Below are 26,684 nucleotides of genomic sequence, written 5' to 3' on the forward strand. Positions count from 1 at the left end.
TCCATCCGTCAACTACAGGAAAAGTAAAGAGCAGCAGTCTAAACTTTATGTTGCATTCATCGATCTAACAAAGCCTTCGACTCTGTGAACAGAGATGCGCTTTGGGCAATTATGGAAAAGTTCGGTGTACCCAACAAATTTCTTACAGTGTGTAAAAGCCTCCATAACAACAACAAGTCAAGAGTGTCACATCATGGATCACTGAGCGACCCATTCAACAAATAACAAATACAGGAGTTAGGCAGGGATGTGTCTTAGCGCCTCTCCTATTCAACATATTCATGGCAGCGCTCTCCATTATAGTGGACAGCAAACTGCAGGAGAGAGGATTGGGCATTAGATACAGATATGACGGCGGTCTGTTCAACATAAAAAGACTCAGGGCAAAAACACGTACAAAATTTATCACAGAACTTCAATACGCTGACGACTGCGCTCTAGTTGCAAACACGGTACAACAATTACAAGAAATGTTGAACACATATACCTGGGCATACGAGGCTTTGGGCCTTAAGCTGAACATCGGCAAAACTAAAATCATGTGCACTCCCCCGGAAGATCACAACAATGCTATAAAAATCGGAGAAGAACTATTCGAATATGTGGCGGAATTCAATTACCTTGGCAGTTTGATTTCGGAAAAGGCCAATATTGACTCTGAAATTCAGCACAGGATTAGTAGCGCCTCAAGAGCATTCTGGAAATTAAAAGACAGGGTTTTCTACAATCATGACTTGAGTACAAAAACAAAACTTGCAGTATACCGAGCAATTATAATCCCCACCATGATATATGGGAGCGAAACCTGGGTGCCTTACCGCCGACACATGAACGCATTGAACAAGTTGCAACAGAGACACCTTAGACAACTCTTAAGAGTCCGGTGGTTCCATCATGTCTCAAACGTATCGGTCCTTGAAAAATCTAACTGCGAGAGTATTGAAGTCATGGTCACAAAATCCCGCTTAAGATGGGCTGGTCACGTATGCAGAATGCAAGAAAACCGCATACCAAAATCTCTGCTTTACGGTGAGCTTGTGGACGGTAAGAGGAGGCCGGGTGGACAACTGAAAAGATACAAAGACATTTTCCACGAAAATTTAAAGGGAATTAACATGCAGAATGAGTGGGAAAAAGCAGCTCACAATAGAACTCAATGGAGAAGGGTTGTAAACTCAGTTAACAGCGGCAACCAAAAAGTAGAGAGGCAACAAAGCAATGAGATTTTTGAATGTCCGGAGTGCGGTAGGCAGATAACATCACGTATCGAGCTTTTCAGTCACAGAAAAGCTCATGAAAGAAAACGCCTTGCGTGACCATTTTCTTTATGTGTGTCGAATACTCGTCAGCGAGTAACGGCTGTATGTATGTATGTATGATTCGGGCGTCTTTTAACCGGCCAGAATAAGACACTGAAAACATTAGACGATCAAAACTATTTTTCCAAGGCTCCTTGATTAAAAATTAGTATTTTTAACACAGCCATGGCACTCTAGATTGAAATTTAAAATACAATTTTGTTCAAAGCGAAAATGTCAAGAGTTGACAACATATGATATGTCGTTCTACTCAGAATGTCATTTTCTATCGAATAAAGTAAAAAAATACCGAGGGTGCCATTTAAAATTCAAAAGTTGTAGTCATTTCCGCTTAAACAAAAAGTGACCGAAAAAATTGAATATCAATCAATCAATTTTAATTTATGTCATATACTAATACACCAAATATCGTTTTTTTATCTAAAAAAAATAAAAAGTGGCTAAAATGATCTAGTGAGATCAAATGATCTCTCTAGATCATATTGTTTTCAGTTCGTTTGTATAAGAAACTATTATTCTTTATTTTTACAAAGAAACTAGCCTTTAAAGTATATCACATAGATGAAACAGAGCTAATCCTCCAGCTAAACTAAAGACGAGAACTGAAACAGGGTTTGGGAGGGTCAAGTTCTCATGTACAAACTTTCTTTTTACTTTTTTTCAGAAAAATCTAAAACGAAAAACTGTGCTGACGACGAATTCGATTGCGAGGACGCGACGTGCATATCATCAACCTTAAAATGTAATGGATACTATAATTGTAGGTTCAGATGGGATGAAGACAATTGCCATGTAAGTATTTCTTGTTATCTTTAAAAAAATATTTTTGTACTTATCACCGAGGCACTCTATAGATCATACCAAATAAACTTTTAGTTACGTGATTAAGCATTGCCTACTTTTACATATTTTCTTTTAATCAAAATATTTTAAGAAACAAAAGTAAATTAATTATAAATGTATAAACATATATTATTTATATCAACAAAACTCACCTCGTTAACATCAATTAAGCGACATAAAGGGCCATTACTACTGCTTTCTCGTTCAAAATATTCTAATTATGTCGCGAAGAGTTTTTGCAACGGCTATTAAGCTATCTTGTACACTTGGCACTAAAAGAGGCTCTAAAAAGAACAATGTCCAACTGCAAGGTCTACTAGAAAAAGTTTTTGAGCTTAAAGTATCGCAATACAATACATTTTAACCAAAATCTCGCAATACAAAACTAAAGTGTCAAAATGAATGACAATGTCAGGAAATAAATAAATAACTCTCGCAACTTGACATTTTTTACAGCAGAGCTACCACCTGAATCCCCAGTGGGAAATTTAAATTCCAGTTAGCCAGCGCGGCGCCGAATGGTGTCCTTGGTTGGCAACAGTGAATTTAAAAATTGCACCCTAGATTACCTAACTAAAAGGTTAATTGGTATCGAATATACAGGGTGTTTCAAAAAACATGTGCCATCTCTGGTGGGGAGACTCCTCACGTAAAAATAAGATTTATTTTTCATATCAACATAGATCCGATTTTACTTTGTTTCGTAGCTACAGGGTGTTAAAGTCTTAATAATCTTTCGATTTATTATAATTTTCTTCCAAGTACTTTTAGCAATTCGAATGAAATTTTGAATGTAAATGTTATTATAAGTGCTACATATTTTATTGCTAAAAAAGTGTTGATAAGTTCATCAGGGACGTGCATATGGGTTATCACTGGAATATTTTTCAAAAAATAAACATGTGTGCCACTGACTTTTTTCTTTTGATATCAAAATTTTGTAGGCTGTTTAATGCCAATTAAGAGTTATCTATTGATATTTTGTCGAATTCGGCCTCCTTGATGAGATAAACGCAATTTTATTAATCACAATTAATAAAATTATAATAAAAATAATAAATTATATATTTTACTGAATTTATTATTAAATAATATTACTATTAGTAAGTATTACTATTAGTCCAACCTACAGCAATTTCAAATTAAAAAATAATAGTATTTAAGATAATTATTACAAAAAACCTCATTTTAAAAAGTTTTAACATCCTGTAACTCTAAAACTATGCATTTCCATACCCATGTTTATACAAACTGTTTTTCGTATTTTTTGATGAGGAATCAATTAGTACTTATTTAAAGCTTTCGCAAGTTAATTATATTATTTTTTTAAAGTTTGGTATTAGACTTGGATCAAGGCAAATTAATAAAATTGCTTTTATCTCATCAAGGAGGCCGAAATCGACAAAATATCAAGAGACAACTTTTAATTCGCTTTTAATTAAACTGCTTACACTGTTAACAAAAGAAAAAAAAGTCAGTGGCGTACATGTTTTTTTAGAAAAATATTCCAGTGATAACCCATATGCACGTCCCTGGTGCATATGTCGACATTTTTTTAGCTTTAAATATGTCGCATTTATAGTAACTTTTACCCTCAAAATTTCATTCGAAATGCTAAAAGTACTTGGAAGAAAATTATAATAAATCTAAAAAATATTAAGACTTTAACACCCTGTAGCTACGACACAAAGCAGAATCGGACCTACATTGATATGAAAACAAATCTTATTTTTACGTGAGGAATCTCCCCACGAGAGATGGCACATGTTTTTTGAAACACCTTGTATATGATGTTACCTAATCTTACCTAATATCGAGGGGTGTCTCACTATTGGAATTACCTGTACATTTTCTTGGCAGTCGCTGGCAGTCATTGGTAGTCTTATGGCAGTTACCTATAATAATTACATGGCAGTCATAGGCAGTCTTCTTCATAGTCATTGGTAGTCGCTTAGTAGTGGCAGGATATTTTGGCAGTACGTGTACATTTTTTACTCGAGTGAGGCACCCCTCGTCTAATATTGAGTTATCGTATCGACTTATTGTAAATAGTTTCAGGTATTATATATTTCAAGGAAATATAAATATAAAGCTGCTGTTATTTACAAGATTTTCCTTCGCACTCGTTATTATCAATCAGTATTCTGTTGAAATTTAAATTTTCCGATTCTCATTTTTCTTGTAACAGAATAAATCCCTCGGCCAGACAATGCTGTGAAAATGAAAAAACTAAATTGTTTTTATAGAAAAATGCGAATGAATATTTTCCAGCATATTCAACGACGTAGAAAAGTTCAATATACTGGAAAGTAGTAATTCAATTGTAAATAAAACGTGAGAGAGGCATTAAAAATAATATTTCAGCGAAAGGAATAGAAATGATGGAATTTTATTAGTTTATTTTTTTACCGAATTTACGAAAAATTGTCTTGTAAACTTATTATTTAAATAGTTGATATTACGAGTAGAGCCATATATATCTCTTAAATAAATAGCTATCAGTTATGCTATATGACTATTAAATGTAGATTTTTTTATTTTGTTGAATTTTATACGTATATTTTCCATTTCGGTGTTTTCTTTCTTCGAGTAAAAAACTTCTGGCAGACAAAGCAGAGACATTGAAAAGCCAAAGAATTTCCATGATAAAAAGTCGTTAAGACGCCCCCAGTACTCTTATTCACCGAAGCAAAACCTTGATAGGAAATTGAAAAGACAAAAAATATTCCACCGAATACGAAAATAAGGAAAATGACACGCACAACACGAAAATCAATTAATACTTTTTATTTATAACCTTTCTTTTATAGTCAAATGAAACGTTTTTGAAGGTATTTTGACATGTTCATTTCTCGACGAAACATCGGGTAAAAAAACTTAAATATAGAAATAAACCGCTTAAAAAATATTAATAAAAAAGGATCATCCACCATCTTTTATTAACAAAACATTAAACGAAATACAAAATACAGGCACAAACTTTAGGCCAGGATACACGAAATGAAGACAATACACAATAATTATAGGCTGTACTTAAACTGCCGTTAAACGGTAGCTTACTAAAATGCCGTTAATAGGTATGACGTCGTTGATGTGACGCACTTGACGGCTTTATGAAATATAGAAATTTTATAAGGACTAACCAACGCTATCCACCCCACCAAATAACCAACTTAACCAACACAACTAACGTCGACACTGATAAAAAAATATAAAAAACAAATATAAATTAGTAAAAACCAATCAACCCCAGCAAATAACCAGCTAACCAATGAATTAACATCCTCCAAATAACCACGCTAACCAACCCACCAAATAACTAAACCAATTCAACCAAAAAGAGTGAAACCAATGCAATAAACGCTATAAGCAAAAAAAATATAAAAAAGTCTTGGTCGGCATGAGATTTGAACCACGGACCATTCGCTCACGAAGCGATAGCCTCAGCCACAGAGCCACAGGTGCTCTTGCAAAATGCTTATAGCTAGGCATTACTTTCCGCCGACATGAACGACGTCACAATATCTATTAACGGCATTTTAGTAGGCTACCGTTTAACGGCTGTTTAAGTACATCGATAATTATATGCAACCTACAATTTCATATACAGGGTGTCCCAGGCTGAGCGTGCATTAGAAGTTTCTAGAGAACTACAATATCTAGATCGGAGATTTTTTGCAAATCATTGTTTTACAACGAGATCTATCGATTAAAAATATTTTCAATATGGCGGCACTTCAGGAAATACCGGAAGTTGACAACAATTTTTTTATTTTAAATGGGTGCCCCCATTTTTTATTACATAATTAAATTCTCTTTTCTCTATGAATATTGATGTTAAACACTTTATACCTAACATTAACAGTTTTTGAGAAAAAAAAATATTTAAAATTTTTGGACGAAAAAAACTACATATCACAAAAATTTGTACAGCTTAAAGTTAAATATAGTGATCACCAGAGTCACTGTGACATTAAGAGAAAATATGTGGCTATCTATTTCAAAAATTGAATTTTTCGAATGTCATATAATAATGGCGTTAGCTGTCATCGAATTGAACGATTAAAAAATTGTCATAAATTATTTTTTTCAAATAGAAACCCACTTTTTTATTTCACTAGTGATAAGGTTTTTCAATTCGTTCCTTTTTGACTATACATGTTTGTATACTTAAAATAAATGGTTTTTAAGTTATCTAGATGTTATTATAGAGTTTATCTAGGTTTTAAAACGTATATTTTTCTTGATTTTATCTAACTTCCTTTGAAATTAAGTGTCAAACAATCAGACAATTTATTTCCATCTGTCAGAAAACTAATTATTTTAACTTCCTATATTATAAATACTGCCTGCTTGAGAGTTTAAAAAGTGTTTTTATAAGAATAAATCTCCCGTATATTCGTTCTTTAGTGATATCTAATAGTTGATTCATTAATAATATATCGTATGATCAAAAAAAACCGCGCAAAGTTGGCTTGGAAATGATGATCGATGACATACTGCTTTTTGAACAAAGTGTCACAATATGACATAGCCAAACGACAAAATTGGTATTGTTTTACATCACTTGACGTTTAAAGTCATGGGCTACTGGTTAAAATCAAGAAAAATATACCCTGCAAAGCTAAATCCAAGTAACTTAAAAACGATTTATTTTATGTATAGGAACATGTATAGGCAAAAAGTAACGAATTGAAAAACCTTTTCACTAGCGAAATAAAAAGGTGGGTTTCCATTTGAAAAAAAAATTATTTATGACAATTTTTTAATCGCTCAATTCCATGACAGAAATTTCCATAGACAATTCCATTGAAATAGATGCCTATGACACATAACGTTTTCTCTTTATGTCGCAGTGGTTGTGGTAATTTGACGTTTAGGCTATACACATTTTTTTGACAAACAGTTTTTTTCGTCCAAAAATTTTAAATATTTTTTTTCTCAAAAATGGACAATGTTGAGAATAGAGTGTTTAATATCAAAATACATAAAATTTTACAGATAATTTAAGTATGTAATAAAAAATAAGGGTATCCATTTAAAATAAGGAAGTTGTTGTTAACTTTCGGTATTTCTGGAGGTCCCGCTATATTGAAAATATTTTAATCGATAGATCTCGTTGTGAATTAATGATTTGCAAAAAAACTCTGATCTAGATATTGTAGTTCTCTAGAAACTTATAATGCACTCTCAGCCTTGGACACCCTGTATACTCATTTCTCTGCTGAAAACTACAATTCCATACATACGAGGCGTTTCAGAAAAAAAACAATATTAACATACGAACATCCTTCAAAATAGACTTAGATCTAGATAGATTTAGATCTATTTTGACCCACCAATGAACACTTAAAAACAAATCAAAAATGTGATATAGGTACAAAGTGTCGTATGTAAAAATTAAAAATATATAGAAACATATAAATATGAGAAATTTTATATTTGTAAAACATCTAGACCTTTAAATTGGATTTAAAGAACAGAAAGGTTATTAAAAAAATTATGTGTCCTCTGGCGCATATTTCAAGTGAAACTTATTCTTAGTTCCGTCACTTCCGTCTGTCTGTCTGTCCGTTAGCCCGTCTGGCCGTCTCTCCGTCTGTCTGTCTGAGGAGTCCATCTACATGCCGAGTTTGGTTCCTATCGATTCATAATTAAGAGAAAAATTTTGATGATTTCGTCCATTTAGAGGCATCGGTTCGACACGTCGAGGGTCATAATATAGTCCATCAACCTATATAACCCGTCCCCAATTATACCGAAATCGACCAACATTTTTCTTTAATATCAAATCCTTAGTCCCACCCTGATCAAGATGTAAACCAGACGTAGTATCCAACTTTGCAAAAAATGTCTATACGTATGTGGCGGATTCATCTCTCCAAAAAAAACCTTTATGGGTATTATTATGGTACTATTTCTACATTCAAAAAAGAAAACGTATGAATTCTTAATATCATAAAATTAAATAGAATAGACCTTGTATTTTATATTATTATCAATAATTTATTATTTTCTGTTTATTCCTTTGTGGCTTAGTATCAACAACGTCTAATACCGAAAAATTTTAAATCTCTACATGACTTTTCTTTCATCGCTCTTTTTTTGTTAAAAAATCTTCAAGGAAAACCAGCGTGTGGCCGAATATATCCCCCTCTCTTCCCAATTTTGTCGTTTCAAGTAAATAAATCTAAGTCGACGGGCAACGGGATTTGTAAAATGGCTTTCCGATTTTCCTTGGCGTTACAGGGCCGGCCATAGATGGGACGATTTGGCACTGATTCTCCTTAGACCAGAGCCAACATTCTTGAGACACGCCCTCATCTGACGTAATTTTTCGAAACTTTTTCTATAGAATCTTGGTTTTCTTTATAGAACACGGTGAAGTAGATTTAAAATATGATATACAGGGTCCGGCAATAGTGCGTCGGGAATCTGTAGGTCTTGGAAAAAAAAACTTGGGAATTTTGCGGAAGTGCAAACCTAACGTATATACTAAGATCTATTTCAGGAAAATATTATAACTTCGACAGGATATCTCAAAAAAGTGTGAGTGGATCGGGATGATTTATTTAAAACGGAGCACCCTGTATATTATTGTATTTTTGGCTTCCATATAGATCACTTTACATAATCCTGAGTAATTATGTTTTGATAGTTTCAGAGATATTAATAAATAAAAAATATTTTTTTTAAAACTATCGTAATATATTTATTCATATCTTAGGACTAAGTATAGTGATCTAAAAGGAAGCAAAATGGCAATAATGTACACGATGTTCCATTTTTAAAAGACCATCCCTATCCACTCATACTTTTTTAAGCCATCCTGTAGATGTTAAAATATTTTCCTGAAGTACATATCCTAGTACACACTTCAAGTTTGCACTTCAACAAGATTCCCAAGGTTTTTATTCTAGGAGTTACAGATGGCCGACGCATTATTGCGGGACCCTGTATATTTTATCTTACGATAAAATTTATATACATTTACCCAATAATTATATGTAGTCATTATCTTATTATAGGTCCAGGTTTTATCTGGCAGCAGTTGTTTATAAAATACTTGTATTAATTTATTATTTTTTTTTAATTACTCTCATTCTTAAATTCACAAAAATTATAGTCCAAAAAAACCGAATAAAGAGTGACAAAAAATAAATGAAAAGTTACATAAAGAAACTGAAAGTCAATTATTTAATAAAATATTCTATTATTTTTATAATATTTAGGAATACACCTTCAAAATTAATATTTTTGGTTTGTTTCTTTTAGGACAACCTCCTGGTCAGTGCATCGATAAATTAAGTACCCGATTGAGTTTTGTTTTCCGTTTAATTTTTTTTCATTTTTTAAATTTAGATAGAGCTTTTTCGAAGGGTCAATTCTTATGCTAGAAACTGACCTGATAACTTGTGATAATTTTTTGCTTTCGGTAGCGTATAGGTAGCTCACACAACACTGCGTAAATTGTAGATAGTGTTTTGTTACGTACCATTATCAGCAGGGTCTTTCGTCTGTCAAAATTTTAATTTAAGACATTGAATTTTGCTAAAATTTACTTTTCTTGATTGATATTACGTAAGGCTCTGTTGATTTGTATAATTGTGTGTGTGGTTTATAGTGTTAACAAAAATGTTTTTTGGCTTTATATTCAAAATTTAAAAACAAAATAACAAGCTTAGTTGTTTGTTATAACCTTAGGTGTCATTAGTCATATTGAAACGACAAACTGAATCTAATCATCACATACTGACTTGAAAATCGTTATTAAGTTGATTGAAAGAATTGGGAAGATACCCAACCTAATGGATAAATTCGTGACAAGGTTAATTTGATATCCCCTTGCGTCTTAATTGTTGTACGGTGGACCTCTACTCATTCCCCTGCGACCAACGCATAAAACACTCTATTCTCTAATTGGGCTAGCGAAGGCATATCGAAGACGGTATGAAACTGAAACCGACAGTGTTGCCATATTAAATTGTATAATATCTGTAATGTTTGACGAAGATATTTTTGGATGAAATATTCGCGTTTATGTATTGAAAATTTATTCGTGTTAAACATAGAATAAACAACAAAAATAAAAATTATTTTATAGGTACCTACTGAATATTTCCTATGATCGAAAAAAGCCGTTTTGTTGGCTTGAAAATGAAGGCTATTGACATTTGCCATAATATTTTACATAATGAAATAACAGCGATTATTCATTTCCAAGCCAACTCTTACGCCGTTTGTTTAATCATATAGTATGATATTAAATTGTTTAATGATAAAAAAAAATCCGAATTATTAACGTACCGTACCTAAAATCTGTAAATCTACGGATTAATCCATAGTTCTGGCAACACTGTCTCCGGCAACTACCCACTCTGTCGATTGAAAGCGGAACTTTTTTTATCCGCTGTAAACGAGTATCAGCGTGCAGCGGCTCAGAGCTAAACTAAATCTCGAACAGGTTGACTAGCGGCGACGCCGACGGTATCGCCAGATACATCTCGGCCAGGTTTTGTGCCACGAAATCTTATGGTTGCGCATCTTCTTATTACTTCCATCAACGGTTATCACACTTTAAATAATAAGCTGAATAAGTTGATAGTATTCACTTAAATATACAGAGAAGACCAGGTTACTAGTAACATAGCAAGTTGCCGGACGAATTTACGTTTACCCGATTTGCGTTCGTACTCGAGATTCACTGCCGGCTAGTCGGCTGGTCAAGCAGTACGCAGTTGCAGTTGTGAATAGGAATACGACGCGAGAAGTGCCGAGTATTTATTATTTTCATTTTAAGTGTTTACCTTCACTTAAGGTAACATTTAAAATAAAAGTACTTAAACATTTATTATTTGAGTGTGTTTACAAGCCAAAAGTATAAATAAATAAATTCTCTAAACCCCAAAAAAACTAAAATATTACTCTAAATAAAAAGAAGTTAAAACAAGTGTTCAAAAAGACCATCTTCTTGTGCTAGACAGAAGCCTAGGCGATCGTACAATCCCCGTCTGGCATTGGCTAACATATTAGGGCTAATAGTTTGGAAAGCCTCTTGTATTTTTACTTGAAGCTCATCCAGATTATTAGCCCTATTATGACCATACACTTTGGATTTTACATAACCCCACAAAAAGAAATCATTGGGAGAAAAATCTGGTGATCTAGCGGGCCACAAAATAGTTCCATGTCCACTAATTAAACGGTTGGGAAAAGTATTGTTCAAATATTCTTGAACAATACGGGCATTGTGGGCAGGGCAACCACCTCAGCAATTTGATTACTTGAAAACGTGGGATTTTGATCCGCGGTAGCACAAATGAACACTTGCTTTAACTCCTGTTCTTCATTAATCAACACATCAAGCTTTTTGTGTTTTTGTGGGGACATGCACCGATGTGTTTTAAAATTATTAATAACTCTTGATATAGTATCACGATAATTTTACACGAGAACTGTCACGAGAATCTATGTATTCGTTTTGGCTATTAAAACACAAATAAATACGAATTCTGGAACATTCTTATCACATATCTACCTATTTTTATTTTAACGCATTTTTTCGCCTGCTTTTTATACGGACGGGTATACGCTAATTCGTCCAGTTCTGCCTATGTTACTACTACGGTGGTCCGGTCTGTATATAGATTCCCAATATTTCGTTTATGAAATATTGCTACCATACTTAAAGTATTTGTATATGTATAAGTTAAGGACAGTGGATTACACTGTATACATTAAAAATAACAGAATTTTATGAAAAAGGTAAGTTTTGTTACAAGTTGTGTTATGTACAAAACAGGGCATAAAATTAAGTTATTTTAATTTTTATATACAGGGTGTCCCAGGCTGAGCGCGCATTAGAAGTTTCTAGAGAACCACAATGTCTAGATTTGAGATTTTTTGCACATCCTTGTTTTGGAACGAGATCTATCGATTAAAAATATTTTCAATATGGCGGCACTTCCGAAAATACCGGAAGTTGACAGCAACTTTCTTATTTTAAATGGGTGTCCCCATTTTTTATTACATACTTAAATTATCTTTAAAATTCCATGAATATTGACTATAAACATTCTATATCTAACATTAACCGTTTTTGAGAAAAAAAAATATTTAAAATTTTTGGACGAAAAAAGCTACCTGTCAAAAAAATGTGTACAGCCTAAAAGTCAAATTTAGTTATTACCACAACCACTGTGACATAAAGAGCAGACATGTGGCTATCTATTTCAAAAATTAAATTGTTCAAATGTCATATAATAATGGCGGTAGGTGTCATGGAATTGAGCGATTAAAAAAATATCATAAATCATTTTTTTCAAATGGAAACCAACTTTTTTTATTTCACTAATTAAAAGGTTTTTCAATTTTTCAATAATTAAAAGGTTTTTAAGTTATTTAAGATTTAATTTGAAAACGTATATTTTTCTTCATTTTATCTTGCTTCCTTTGACATTAAGTGTCAAACGGTCAGACAATTTATTTCCCTCACTCAGAAAACGAATTTTTGAATTTCTTATATTATAAATACTGCCTGGCCTTAAGAGTTTAAAAAGTGTATTTATAAATATATATCTCCTATTTTCGCTCTTTAGTGATATCTAATCATTGATATTAATAATATTCCGTATGAAAAAAAAACAGTGCAAAGTTGGCTCGGAAATGATGCTGCTTTTTGAACAAAGCGTCAGATCTATTAATTGTTTAACATCACTTGACGTTTAACGTCATAGGCTACTGGTTAAAATCAAGAAAAATATACGCTTTAAAACTAAATCTTAAATAACTTAAAAACGATTTATTTTAGGTATAGGAATATGTATAGTCAAAAAGAAACGAATTGAAAAGACTTTTTACTAGTGAAATAAAAATGTGGGTTTCCATTTGAAAAAAAATTATTTATGATAATTTTTAATCGCTCAATTCTATAACAGCTGCGGCCATTATTATGTGACATTCGAACAATTTCATTGTTGAAATAGATAGCCACATGTTTTGTTTCTATGGCACAGTGGCTGTGGCAATCACTAAATTTGACGTTTAAGCTATACACATGTTTTTGACAGGCATTTTTTTCGTTCAAAAATTTTAAATATTTCTTTTCTCAAAAACGGTCAATGTTAGCTATAGAGTGTTTAATATCATAATTCATAAAATTTTACAGAGAATTTAAGTATATAATAAAAAATGGGGGCACCCATTTAAAATAAGAAAGTTGCTGTCAGCTTCCGGTGTTTCTGGAAGTGTCGCCATATTGAAAATATTTTTAGTCAATAGATCTCGTTGTGACACTATGATGTGCAAAAAATCTCCGAGCTAGATGATGTAGTTCTTTAGAAACTTCTAATGCACGCTCGGCTTGGGACACCCTGTATACTTATTTTATTTAATAGACTTTGCCTTTCTAATTGTTTGATAATTTCTAAATGTGTTTTATGAAAATTGTTTTATTTTAGAAGTACGTATAACTAACATACCTATATATGGTATACATATACATATGTATATGTATACCATTTAATCCGAATATATTAAACATTTTTTTATAAAAGAAGTAAGTCACTTAAAAGATATAAGCTATGTTCTCCTAAAAACATGATATGCATTTAGATTATTTGCATTTTTACAGAAAAAGAACATTTTTCAGCTTGCCGTGAATTTGTATAATTAAAATTGCTAAAAACATACGTGACTTCTAATACAAAAACGTTTTTATAAGTAAAAACAAAATGTTTATTCATAATTAAAATTAAAATATTTTACGGAGCAGGTATATGTGTTACACTGGAAATATAATGAATTCAAATACAGGTGAGAAGAAATTTCACATAATATGATATAGCCCGACAGTAACTTAGTTTATTATTTAATTTTAATTTAAAAGGTTTTCAAGATGGGTGTAAAAACTTTTATCAATATACAGGATGAGTCTTAAATAAGTGCAAATATTTTTAGGACTGGTACATCTCGATAAAAGAAACATATTTTTTTCTTTGCCGATTTTTAAATAAATTCTTAATAACCGAGTTATTCAAGTTTGAGAATTAAAAAAAAATGATTTTTTTTAAATTGAGAGCCACCGGATTTTTTTCTGTATTTACATCACTTTTAGTTTTGCAATCATAAAGTAAAGCCGTAACCATAGTAATATGATTATAGAGTATGTGGTGACAATTTCGATGCTCAACATTGGCATCTCAGAAACTAAGAGAGATAGGAATTCGGTTAAATGGGACAAAAGTTGCGTAATTAGAAGTTTAACAAACACCTATGAAGAAAACCCCGGTATCTTGATTAGTTTCGGATTTCTGTCAAAAAATGAAAATAATATGTTTATTTTAAATGACAATATCTTCAGAACTATTGTATCTATTGCAACGTAAGTTGGTAGTTTTATATTTTTGACTTCGGCCAATTAAATGCCGTTTTTAGAAAATTTTAAATATTTTTACAAAAATTTGTAATAGATAGTGTAAAGTGTATTAACAGTTAACAATATGTTTACAAGGGAGGGGAGGAAATAAGAGTAATGGTTCTCGATGACGTTTACTTAAAAAATAATAGAAATTCCGATATAGCATGCGCAATTTATAGAACATTGTATCCTGAAAGGACACAGCCTTATGGTACTATTTTCACAAGGAAATTTTGCAGTTGCTGTTAGCCAGGGTTCGGAAAACTACATGTTATTTTTTTAAACTACATAAACTACATTACATGTAGTTAATGTAGTTTATGTAGAGGGTGTAGTTTATGTAACATATGTATGTAACTTTCAAATGTCAAAGGTTTGAGGTGAGGTTATAATAAGTTGAAGCTTTAGAAAACATATAATGTATTTAAGAAAACAGAAGAAATATGGCTTTAAATAAAACCATTCACATCATATTATTTATACTCCTCATACAAAGCAAAATTATTCATAATATTAATAGGTAGTTTCTTAACGTAGTTTTCATGTAGTTAATGAACGGGAAAGAAGAAGTTTTTGAAGAAAAACTACACGTAGTTAATCAGGTAAATTACTTCTTAATTAACTACTTCCGAACCCTGCTGTTAGCTTTAAAAAACAAGAGGGCAATATTTTAAAAGGCTTAATGATATTAATATAACAGCTGAGATTGAAATAAGTCCGGAAACTTCTAGCCATAAAATAAGTCGCGAGTGTTGCGATTCTTATGTAGGGAAAATTATCAAAAAACATAAATATCATTATAATAGATATAAATGTGTATACATAGAATTTAAATGTGTACCAAATTTTTTTACATGCTGGTGATCACAAGAGAAGATTACAATTTCGCAAATGGTTTAGGAAAAGTGTTCAAGAAAGCCCCCTTTTTTATAGAAAAATATTATGGACGGATGAATGTTTATTTACAAATTCTGGTACATTTAAATGAAAAAAATTGACATTATTATACAAAAGAAAATCGTCATTTAATTAGAGAAACTAGACCACAAATATTGTGATTTGGTGATATACTGACATCCTTTGAACAAAGTTCAAAGGATATGAGACAGTCATTTTAATACAATTCCTTGTATTGACCTGTATTGAACCATACTATACAATTTTTGTGCATCCAGATTTGACACTTAACAGAATAAACAAAAAATAAATCGCTGACATATAAAGTATCAACGGGATTTCCAAGGCAGACTTGATCTTAGGCGAATTTTTTAAAAAAATATTTTTTTAGTGAATTTGCATAATAATGAATAAAAATTAGATGCCACTGTATAGAATTTTTTTCGCTCTATCTAATAGTCTAAAAATTCAAAATGGCGGCCATAAGAAAACAAAAACTTGGCTGTTGTAGTGCGAAATCTAGAAGGCATAGAAATTTTCTGAAAACGGCATTTAACTGGCCGAGGTTAAACATATAAAACTACCAAATTAAGTTGCCATATATACACAATAGTTCTGAAGATATTGTCATTTAAAATAAACGTTATATTTTCATTTTTTTGACGTAAATCCGAAACTAATCAAGGTACCGGGGTTTTCTTCATAGGTGTGTGTCAAACTTCTAATTACGCAACTTTTGTCCTATTTAACCGATTTCGTATCTCTCGTAGTTTCTGAGATGCCAATGTTGAGCATCGAAATTGTCACCACTCTGTATAGAGATTAAGAAATTATACCGTGGGAAAATTTGCGGCAAACAGGCAGTTCTAAAAAGTTTTCTAAAATATACAGGGAAATTTAAAAGAAAATTCCTGATTTTCGACATCTTTTTTTGTTAAAAAGGGAGTCATAGACGTATTCCTGGGGTCAAAATATACGACCACTAGAAATATTTGCACTTATTTGAGACTCACCCTGTATATTTGAAATAAATTCGTCTAAAATAATATTAAAACCCAATAACCCAATATACAACTTATTAAGACATTTTTGTATTTAAGAAAATATCTAAGAATATTAATAAATTGCGAATCAAACACACAAGTATTATGCTAATGAAAATATATTGTTTAATTTTAACAGATATGTTATTTAATATCTTGTTATAGAAAAACTATTTTTATACCAATATTGTATTTTGGTATTTGCAAAGTTAAAACTTTAGCGAAAAAATAAAACTTATTTTAAGAATATTTTGAAGTAATATATTCTCGTAGATAATGTTCCCATATTTATATGCTCCAGAATTTAAGAAAAATGTATTAGTTTTATTTGAGTAGAATCTTTTTAGTATACAGAATGTCAATGACACAGAATTTTTCAATCCAATCGGATTAACTAATATTTTGAAATTATTTCAAACGAAACTACAAATTCGATATAATATCAAAACTCCTTTGGTAGCACTCTATTGTGAATACTGTTTTGCTTACTTTTGAATATCACTAAGCTAAAAACAATTTAGACAAAGTTAAACTGTTCCTGGTAAATTACGGCATACACTGTAAGAATCAATTTTCCGTATCCAAAAAGTAAGTCTTTACGTTATCTGACTTTCCGTCAGCGTACATATCGTAATGTCACAAAACGTCCAAGAGTTTGTAAGTTTTTCCAACATCGTCGTAACGTCTAATCTTTGCCTTGTTCGAAGAAAGCGGAAAAACCACGAGAGTCGGAAAACTTTAAATTCTGCGAAAGTGTGCATACAAACAATGTCTTACATCGCGTCGAAATAACTTATCCCCCACAAACTACAAAAAGCTGGAATATTTATGTTAGAGCTGGCTTGTAACAATATGTTATGCATGCTAAAAGGGGTTTGGTATGAATATACAAGATTTAAATTATGTTATTAAAGATTGTAGTTTTATTTAATGTAGCACAGAAACAATAGTGGGTATATTATGTACGGGGTACCTCATTTTGTTTAAAATCATACGGTATCTCCGTTATTTGTGAAGATAGAAGGATGCGGTTTGCACAAACCTAATCCACTTTTTTGTTAAACGGAAGATCCCGTAAACAAAATTTTCATAGCCCTCTTCGTTTCTGAGCTACAGGGTCTTTTTGAAAAGTTTGCAATGTGGGACACCCCGTTTATCTCTGGTTTTGTTAAAGGTATCGAGATTGTGAAAACTGTTTATTTTTATGTTTTTTTTCTTTCTAACCCTGTATATTAATAAATCATATGATCCGTCTTGCCATAAGCTTCTCAGAAATATACATATATCACTATATTTATTTTCACTATTTCCTGCAATATTTAAAATGTTTTATTAAAAGATCATATTTATTAGTAGGCCATGATTGATAATAAAAGAAACTAAAGAATTATTAAAAGTATACTGCTGTCTGTCTCTTGTTTTATTTTGGGAGCTACTAATAATACTACAGCCAGATGGAGCTCACCCTCACAACTTTGAAAATTTAGAATTTTGTTAAATTATTATTTCTCGAATCAATGAATTGGAACCAATGTACCCATATGATGGGGTATATGAAGGGTATATTTTAAATATTGCAGTAAATAGGGAAAATAAATATAGAGTGATATATATTTTTGAGAAGCTTTTTGAAAAGCAAGACGGATCATGTGATTTATAAATATACAGGGTGTTCCATTTGAAAAAAACATAACTTTAGTTTATATTTTCAAAAATATTATTTTCGTAGAATAACAGACTACGCCCCTGTATTCTACGTAAAAATTTCTACAAGAATTCACTTTCTCGACTGTATATTCGGCTGTCCCAAATTACTAAATTTTTGAAAAGACTCTGTAGCTTAGAAACCAAGAGGGCTATGAAAATTTTGTTTACAGCTTATTCCGTTTGACAAAAAAGTGGGACAGGTTTGTGCAAACCGCATCTTCCTATCTCTACTAATAATAATAACGGAGATTTCAACAATTTTTCCGTATGATTTCAACCAAAATGAGACACTTTGTACTCTAAGAACAAGGTAATTGTCGACAATTACTTTCTATGGTGATAGTAAGCAGTGAACCTGACAGAAAATATTTATATAAAACATAAATATTTCCTCAGAAATACCCTATATAAAAAGATACTGTCTGAAAATAATTCAACAAAAGACCTATCTAAACACTCATTAAATAAACTTTTATAAAATATTGTTTTAAAACTTCATAGAAAGTTCAAAGAAAGCAATATAAATTCAGCTTAGCTCTAGTTCTAAACCGACATTTTCTTAGATTAATCACTCTTTTAATTTAATTACTTTTCCGCATTTCTTTTCAGAAAATGATTGATTGGATTAAAAAAATGTAGTTGGATACTATCCAACGAGAATATCCATCTTAGAAAATCCATTGAAAATAGACGATCTTTTTTTACCAGCTGGTTTATATAAAACATATGCTTCATCTTTTTTTGAGTAATCTAGATGATTTCCTGAAATAAGATCAGTATACTTTAATGTCATTAAAAAATAAGAAGATATAATTTTATAAATAGTAATATCATACCTACATGCTATTTAGAATCGTTTAGTTTATTCTAATCGGATTATAATATACAGGGTGTCCCAGGCTGAGCGTGCCTTAGATCGGAGATTTTTGCACATTATTGTTTCACAAAAATATCTCGGTGATTTTATGGCAAAAGGTCCTATGTCGAAACTTTGGCGTTTTTCTTGTTACATATAATATGGCAATAAGTTGGATGATCCATAAAAATCATATTTGGCAATTTAACCCAAGATTTTTATGGAATTCGAAATTTTGGCCAAAACAAGTTTTTCGTGTTACAATAACATCGCAATAAGATTTTGACATAGCACCTTTTGCCATAAAACCACCGATCTATCGATTAAAAATATTTTTAATATGACAACAACTTTCTTATTTTAAATGGGAACCCCCATTTTTCTTACATATTTAATTTTTTTAGAAAAATTGATAAATTTTGATTTCAAATACTCCATACCTAACATTAACCGTTTTTGAGAAAAAAATATTTAACATTTTTGGAGGAAAAAAACTACCTGTGCTAAATATTTGTATAGCCTAAACGTCAAATTTAGTGATTACCACAGTCACTGTGACATAAAGAGAAGACGTGGCTTAAAAATAAAACACTAAATCACCACAATTACACTGGACGCCCGTTTCGCTAATAATTAAAAAACCTTTTCACTGACTGGTGAAATATTTTTTACAAGTAAAAACGAAATGTTAATCAAATCAAACATTGGGTTTCCATTTGAAAAAAATGATTTATAAGATTTTTTTGGCAAAATTTTCACACTATGCTAGTTAGGGTAATGGTAAACAGGGGCAATTGTAAACAGGTCCAATAACTTTTGAATTTGGCTGGTAGGGAACAAGTCGACTGGCTACAGTGGCGCTCACATCTTTGATGTGTATTGACTCGATTAAATGAGTTTCTAGTACTATTTGTTTATGGTGCAAAAACATTTTTTTGGAGAGCTGCTTTAAAACTTGTAAAATGTTTTATACCTTCGAAATCGAAATTTTGTTTAAAAATTTCAATTTGTGAATAAGTTAAGATAATTTATATACATAGTAGTCTCATTTAGTGTTCTTTTAGTAAAATGCATGTTAGAATTTGAGATTAACTTTTACGGGAAATGAAGTATAGAGGTGTTTACAAATGCCCCAGTAAAATTGGATTTCGGGGCAATTGTAAACTTGATTTTGGGGTAATAGTAAACACGTATTAACACTGATATGCGCCAAGACAGATATGAAAAAGACCAAAAAAACAGAAACGTTAAAAATGCATTGGTTAGGTTTATAGGAAGGAATATAATATTCGTTTTCGGGAAAGATAGTTGTTTTTTGAGGAACCTTAATATTTTTTGTACACTTTTGATGAAACAGTACCTAATAAATAATGTGTCTTTATAACAAAATATTTTATTTTGTCTCCAAGGGGAAAATTGTAAACAATTAAACGCATTGATAAACTTATAACCCAACTAAAAACAAACTTGTATAGTTCTTGGTTCATTATTAGCCCGTTTAAAAAATATGTTTACATTTACCCCAAAATAGGACAATATTTCATTTTCCTATGGGGTAAATGTAAATAAGTTTTTTTTGGAACCTAGTGCAAATTTCTAGCTGTCCATCAAAGCACCTACTAAGTAAAGTGTCTTAAAATATACCCTTTTAGAATTTTCAGTGCAAACGTCAAAGTTTCAAAGTTATACCTTGTTAAAATTATTTTTGTTAAATCGTTTACCATTACCCCAACTAACCCTATATGACATTCAAATAATTTAACTTTTGAAATACATAGCTACATGTTTTCTCTTTATATCACAGTGGCTGTGGTAATCACTAAATTTAAAGTTTAGGCTATGCAATTTCATTTGACAGGCAGTTTATTCCTCCAAAAAATGTTTAATATTTTTATTTTTTTTCTTCTCAAAAATGGTTAATATTAGGGATCGACTGTTGATATCAAATTTCATAAAATGTTACATAGAATTTAAATATGTAATAAAAAATTGGATGTCCGTTAGAATAAGAAAGTTGCTGTCACCTTCTGGTATTTCCAGAAGTGTCACCATATTGAAAATATTTTTAATGGATGGATCTTATTGTGAAACAATGATGTGCATAAAATCTCCGATCCAGATATTGTAGTTCTCTAGAAATTTCTAATACACGCACAGCTTGGGACCCCCTATATACTATAATGTGTTTCGTTTTAATCGGACGTTTTAATAAACAAAAATACTAAAAAATAAATCTATTAAGGAATTATAATGAAGTGTGAATCATAGAAACAACTATTATGATATTGAAATCAAATTGACTTTTACAATGCTAACAGCATTTTTAACGTCTTTTTACTGAAACCCTCTTCTTGTAATGCTGCCAACATTTTTCATGCTACATAATTTTGGAAAAATCTTTATAGTATTGATTTATTACTAAAGCCATTCTTAGTATAGAAACGTTTTCTATATTTTGCAAAGAACGTGGTAAAATATGAAATTTGGATTCCAAATTTTTGATCGCCAACTAACAATCATATGGTGATATGATTTTAACAAATATTTTGAAAATTGAATTAATATTGTATTATAAACTAAATAAATGAGCTGTATTTGGTTTGAAGTGTGTTTTGACTTTTTATATAAAATTTTTTATTGTAATTATTTTTTTAAACATAATAATTTTTGTTGGTTTTAGGGTAGTGAATCCTGGGCACTCACTGATGACCATATTGTAATAATTATGGTTATTTTTTCGCTCATTCTGACAGGGATGTTCTTTACGTTTATTTACAACTGCGTGAAGAAGCTTTTAAGGGACCACCAGACAATACAGGTAAGTGAAAACAATTAACTTCTTAGCTTCTTAACTTGTAATTAGGGTGATGACACGTTAGATGATTATGGAGGACCGGTGATAGATTTTTTTTGAAAATTTGTATTTTTAAATAAAGGCACCTGCATCTATCTAAAATATTTTCAGCGTTACAATGTTGCCGCATCTTTGAAAAGTGGTCGCATCTTTCTTATTTTAAATGATATACCCGGTATATTATTACATTTTTGGAAACTACTTTCATATCTCATTATTTTTCTATTATACTAACCTATAGTTTTATAGTTTTTAGGATAAAAAAAAACATGCGTAAAATTGACAAAAACATGATCGTGAATAAGCATTGCTAAAATCATGAATTAAACATTTATAAGTTAACGAAAGTCAATGTATTCAATCTCCCTAAATAAACCAATTGGATATTACACAGAGAGAGAGAGAGCAAAAATATTATTTATTTCCGTTTTTTATAAGAAAAACTAAAATCTTTGTTATTTTAAATTCAACCTTATGAATATTATTCAAAAAATCAAAAGACTAATAAAATTGCTTTTCAACGATATAACATATTCCTATACCTAAACCTTTCAGTTTCTTAAGTAGAGCTATTTAAAAATTAATAATTCTATTATTATAGTTTCATTTCAAGAATTTTGTTACCATGACAATTTTAGAAATTTAGCACGTAAATTCTAATAATTGATACTTATAAAGTTTGAATATTTGTCATGGCAACGATTTTCTTTAAACGAAACAATTATAATTGAATTATTATTTTGTAAATGACTTTACTGAAGAAACCAGAAGTTTTAGGTACAGGAACATGATATCTTGTTGAATAGCTGTTTTATTTGGGTTTTGATAAATTATATTCATAGAGTTGAATTTAAAATAACAAACATTTGAGTAATTTTATAACACGGAAATAATTATTTTTTCTGACCTCCCTGTTTGATAACCAATCGGTTGATTTAGATAGCTTGGATATGCCGACTTCCCTTAACCTATAAACCCAATTTCAGCTTTCAATATAGTCATAAGATCATGTTTTTGTCAATTTTACACGTTTAATTTTTTATTTCTAAAACCAATCAGCAATAGGTATAGGTGAATATAATAGAAAAATTATGGAGACACGAAAGTAGTTTCGAAAAATCTAATAATATACCGGGTGTTCCATTTAAATTAATAAAGATGCTACTACTTTTAGTTTCAAGCGGCAACACTGTAAGGCTGAAAATAATTTAGACAAATGGAGTAGGTGCCTTTATACAAAAATCCACATTTTAAAAAAAATCCTATCACCATAAACTTCTAACGTGCCATCGTCGTGATTTACCTTGTATAAGCTTATATTTTAATTAACTTATACAGGGTGGTCCGAACTGTATTACGCAGCATATTCTGCAGGTAAAAATAAGTAAAAAAGTTCATATAAATGTATGCCCCAAAAATAATTAGTTTCGGAGATACAGGGTGTTGAAGTTTCAATTTTATTTCGATTTTTTTCAAATAATTTTTAAGTAACGTCAATATTTGGATGAAAATTGGTGTCTGGGAGTTTTTTGACTTAAGAAATTTGATTTTGTTGTCAATATGACTCCTACTTGTAGAGGGCGCCACCTACATAATTTTAGCTGGTTTGAAGAGTAATGATTTTTCGTCCGTACCTGTATAAAACTAGTGAGTTAAAAAATATACATTTACGATATTTTTTACGTAAAAAGGTGTTTTGGTAAAAATCGTTACAACAAATGGTTCTCGAGATATTTGGAATCGAAATTACCAATACCTGTCATCATTGACAAAAATTAAACATGTTGACTAAATAGTTATTAAACTGAAATCATAAATTTGAAATGTTTTTGTGCCAAAAGTTCAACAGAAACTGGTTATCATAATTTTTCGAAGAAAAATTTATGATTAGTTTAAAAAAATAAGAAGTTTTCAAATTTCTCACTTCAGTTAAATAACTATATCTGCTCAACATATTTATTTTTAATCAATAATGACATTTGTATTGACTATTTTTATTCTAAATATCTTGAGAAAGGTTGCTCGTAGCGATTTTTACCAAGAGACATTTTTTACGTACAAAATCACGGAAATGTATATTTTTTCACTCAGTAGTTTTATATAGGTATTATTACTTTTCAAAACAGTTAAAACGCATATAGGTAGCGCCCCCTACAAATAGGAGTCATATTGACATCAAAATCAAATTTCTCACTTCAAAAAACCACCAGACGCCAATTTTCATCCAAATATTGACGTTACTTCAGAAATTATTTGGATGAAAATTGGTGTGAAATTTGATTTTGTTGTCAATATGGCTCCTACTTGTAGAGGGTGTCACCTACATATTTTTTAAGTGGTTTGAAGGGTAATGATTTTTCGTCCGTACCTGTATAAAACTAGTGAGTTAAAAAATACACATTTACGACATTTTTTACGTAAAAAAGGTCTCGTGGTAAAAGCGCTACGACTAATGGTTCTCGAGATATTTGGAATCGAAATTACCAATACCTGCCATCATGGACATATATTAAACATGTTGACTAAATAGATATTAGACTGAAATCATAAATTTGAAATATTTTTGTGCCAAAAGTTCAACAGAAACTGTTTTATCATCATTTTTTCGAAGAAAAAGTTCCTAAATTTCCCATTTCAGTTAAATTACTATCTGCTCAACATGTTTATTTTTAGTCAATAATGACATTTGTATTGACTATTTTTATTCTAAATATCTTGAGAAAGGTTGCTCGTAGCGATTCTTACCAAGAGACATTTTTACGTAGAAAATCACGGAAATGTATATTTTTTCAGTAAGTAGTTTTATATAGGTATGGACAAGAAGTTATTACTTTTCAAAACAGTTAAAACGCATATAGGTGGCGCCTCCTGCAAATAGGAGTCATATTGACATCAAAATCAAATTTCTCACTTTAAAAAACTCCCAGACGCCAATTTTCATCCAAATATTGACATTACTTCAGAAATTATTTGGAAAAAATTGAAATAAAAATGAAACTTCTACACCCTGTATCTCTGAAACTAAGCCCATTTTAGGACATACATTTATATAAATTTTTTACCTATTTTTACCAGTAAAATATGCTGCCGAAGTTTCCGGAATACAGTATATATACCCTTTATATAAAAATTGTTTTAAACTACCAGTTATTTGTTTTACCAGTTTTTTGTTTTTTAAAAAATGTTTGGTTAATATTCAAATTACTCTGGCGCAGAAGATAAATTCTTTTGAAAAATAATTTTTATTAAATTTTCTATAAAAACTAGAAGAATTTAATCTATGTTGTGGCACATTGTCGATTTTTAATTAAGTTTTATTGTTTTCAGTTGACAGAATTAACCTAAAGAACAATTAACGGACGCTCGATTATATTTTTAATGAAGCTGAAAAGATTTTTCCGGCGATTCCTGCAACTTTCCCGATCTTTCGCAGTAAATTAATTTTAAATATCGTCAGGGCCAATAGAATTAGGGGACCCAAATTACTGCGTAATTAAATCGATATCTAATTAGACATTATTTACGTGTCTACTCGAGGAAATTTTCGTGCAAGCGCGAATATAATAGCACTGCGATTTTAAAATCCAACTTTGCCGAGTAATTTTATCGAAACGCAATTATTTCAGTCTATTTCCTATGGAATTGAACTATAATACACTTCGATTGAACTTGATTTCTGGAAAAATTGACTTGATAATGCATTCTGATATTTCTGCTTGTTATAAAGAAAATTTATCGATGAAAATATTCATGAAAAAGGTTTTAGAAGAAAACATTTATTAAATCATTCAAAGGGATAACCGTAATGGATTTTATTAAATACACTTATAGACATACAAAGCAAGTCAGTATAATTTGTGTTAGATTTTTGTTAATTTAATTTGATATACAGAATAAAATAAGACGACATAGTGTTTAGGTACATTCAAGTAATTACATACCCACTTTGCTAAAGATTATTCATTTTTCTGTTTTTTTTACCCTTAGCGATAATACCATTTTTCCATTTATTCACAGTCGGAGAAACCATTTATTCACAGTCGGATACACGACTGATGGCGTCCCCTTATGGCCATTTTTCGTTTTTTAGATTTTCATAAGGACTCGTACAAAACGATTTAAAGTTGACATTTTACCAATATCGAAAAACACAAATATCTCGGAAACGGTAAGTAGCTAAACGACCAGTGCTAAAGTAGTTAATCGCTCGATTTAAACTGTGTTTCGAAAAATTTTCCCGACAAAAATCGAGCTTTTTGTACTTATTCCGATTTGAAAGATTTTTGGGCGTGGAACGATGCAGATCGATTAGTTAAATTTTTTTAGTATCCACAGTTTGTTAAAAATGTACATACAGGGGGAGAAAAAAAAATAAAAACTGATTTTTTTCACTTTCGGCATTTTTTTTTTAAACGGGGTCAAATTGAATTTAGAATTCTTACATTGACGTCTTCTAGCCGTACCAGGTGAAGTTTGTAGAATTTTTTAATAAATAAAAAATTCGATTTTTTTCAAAGGGGTATATCCAGAAAATCGACAATCGAAATTATAATATCTTTAAAACGAAATATCTCAGAAACTGGGCATTTTCGAAAGACTGTTTACATGGGGCGAATATAGAGCTCCACTAGCTCTGTCCGTAGAGGTTTCACTGGTCGAATAGCTACTTACCGTTTCCGAGAGGAAACAGCTTATTTTTATTTACATCTTTATTTTTTTTAAATAATAATAATAATAATAGCTCCCG

At 30.8% G+C, this 26,684-nt stretch overlaps 1 protein-coding gene across 1 annotated transcript in view; it reads left to right on the forward strand.

Moving 5' to 3' along the window:
- LOC115888901 overlaps positions 1 to 26,684 on the forward strand; it is a 137,025-nt gene that overhangs the window by 42,125 nt on the left and 68,216 nt on the right. The window contains exons 3-5 of the mRNA XM_030908784.1: positions 1,984 to 2,111; positions 9,438 to 9,449; positions 21,764 to 21,901. Of these exons, the coding sequence (XP_030764644.1) occupies positions 1,984 to 2,111; positions 9,438 to 9,449; positions 21,764 to 21,901 (278 nt within the window). The remainder of the gene's footprint in view (positions 1 to 1,983; positions 2,112 to 9,437; positions 9,450 to 21,763; positions 21,902 to 26,684) is intronic.

This window comes from Sitophilus oryzae, unplaced genomic scaffold (genome assembly GCF_002938485.1).
Source record: "Sitophilus oryzae breed Bouriz unplaced genomic scaffold, Soryzae_2.0 scaffold_809_pilon_pilon, whole genome shotgun sequence".
NCBI lineage: Eukaryota > Metazoa > Arthropoda > Insecta > Coleoptera > Curculionidae > Sitophilus > Sitophilus oryzae.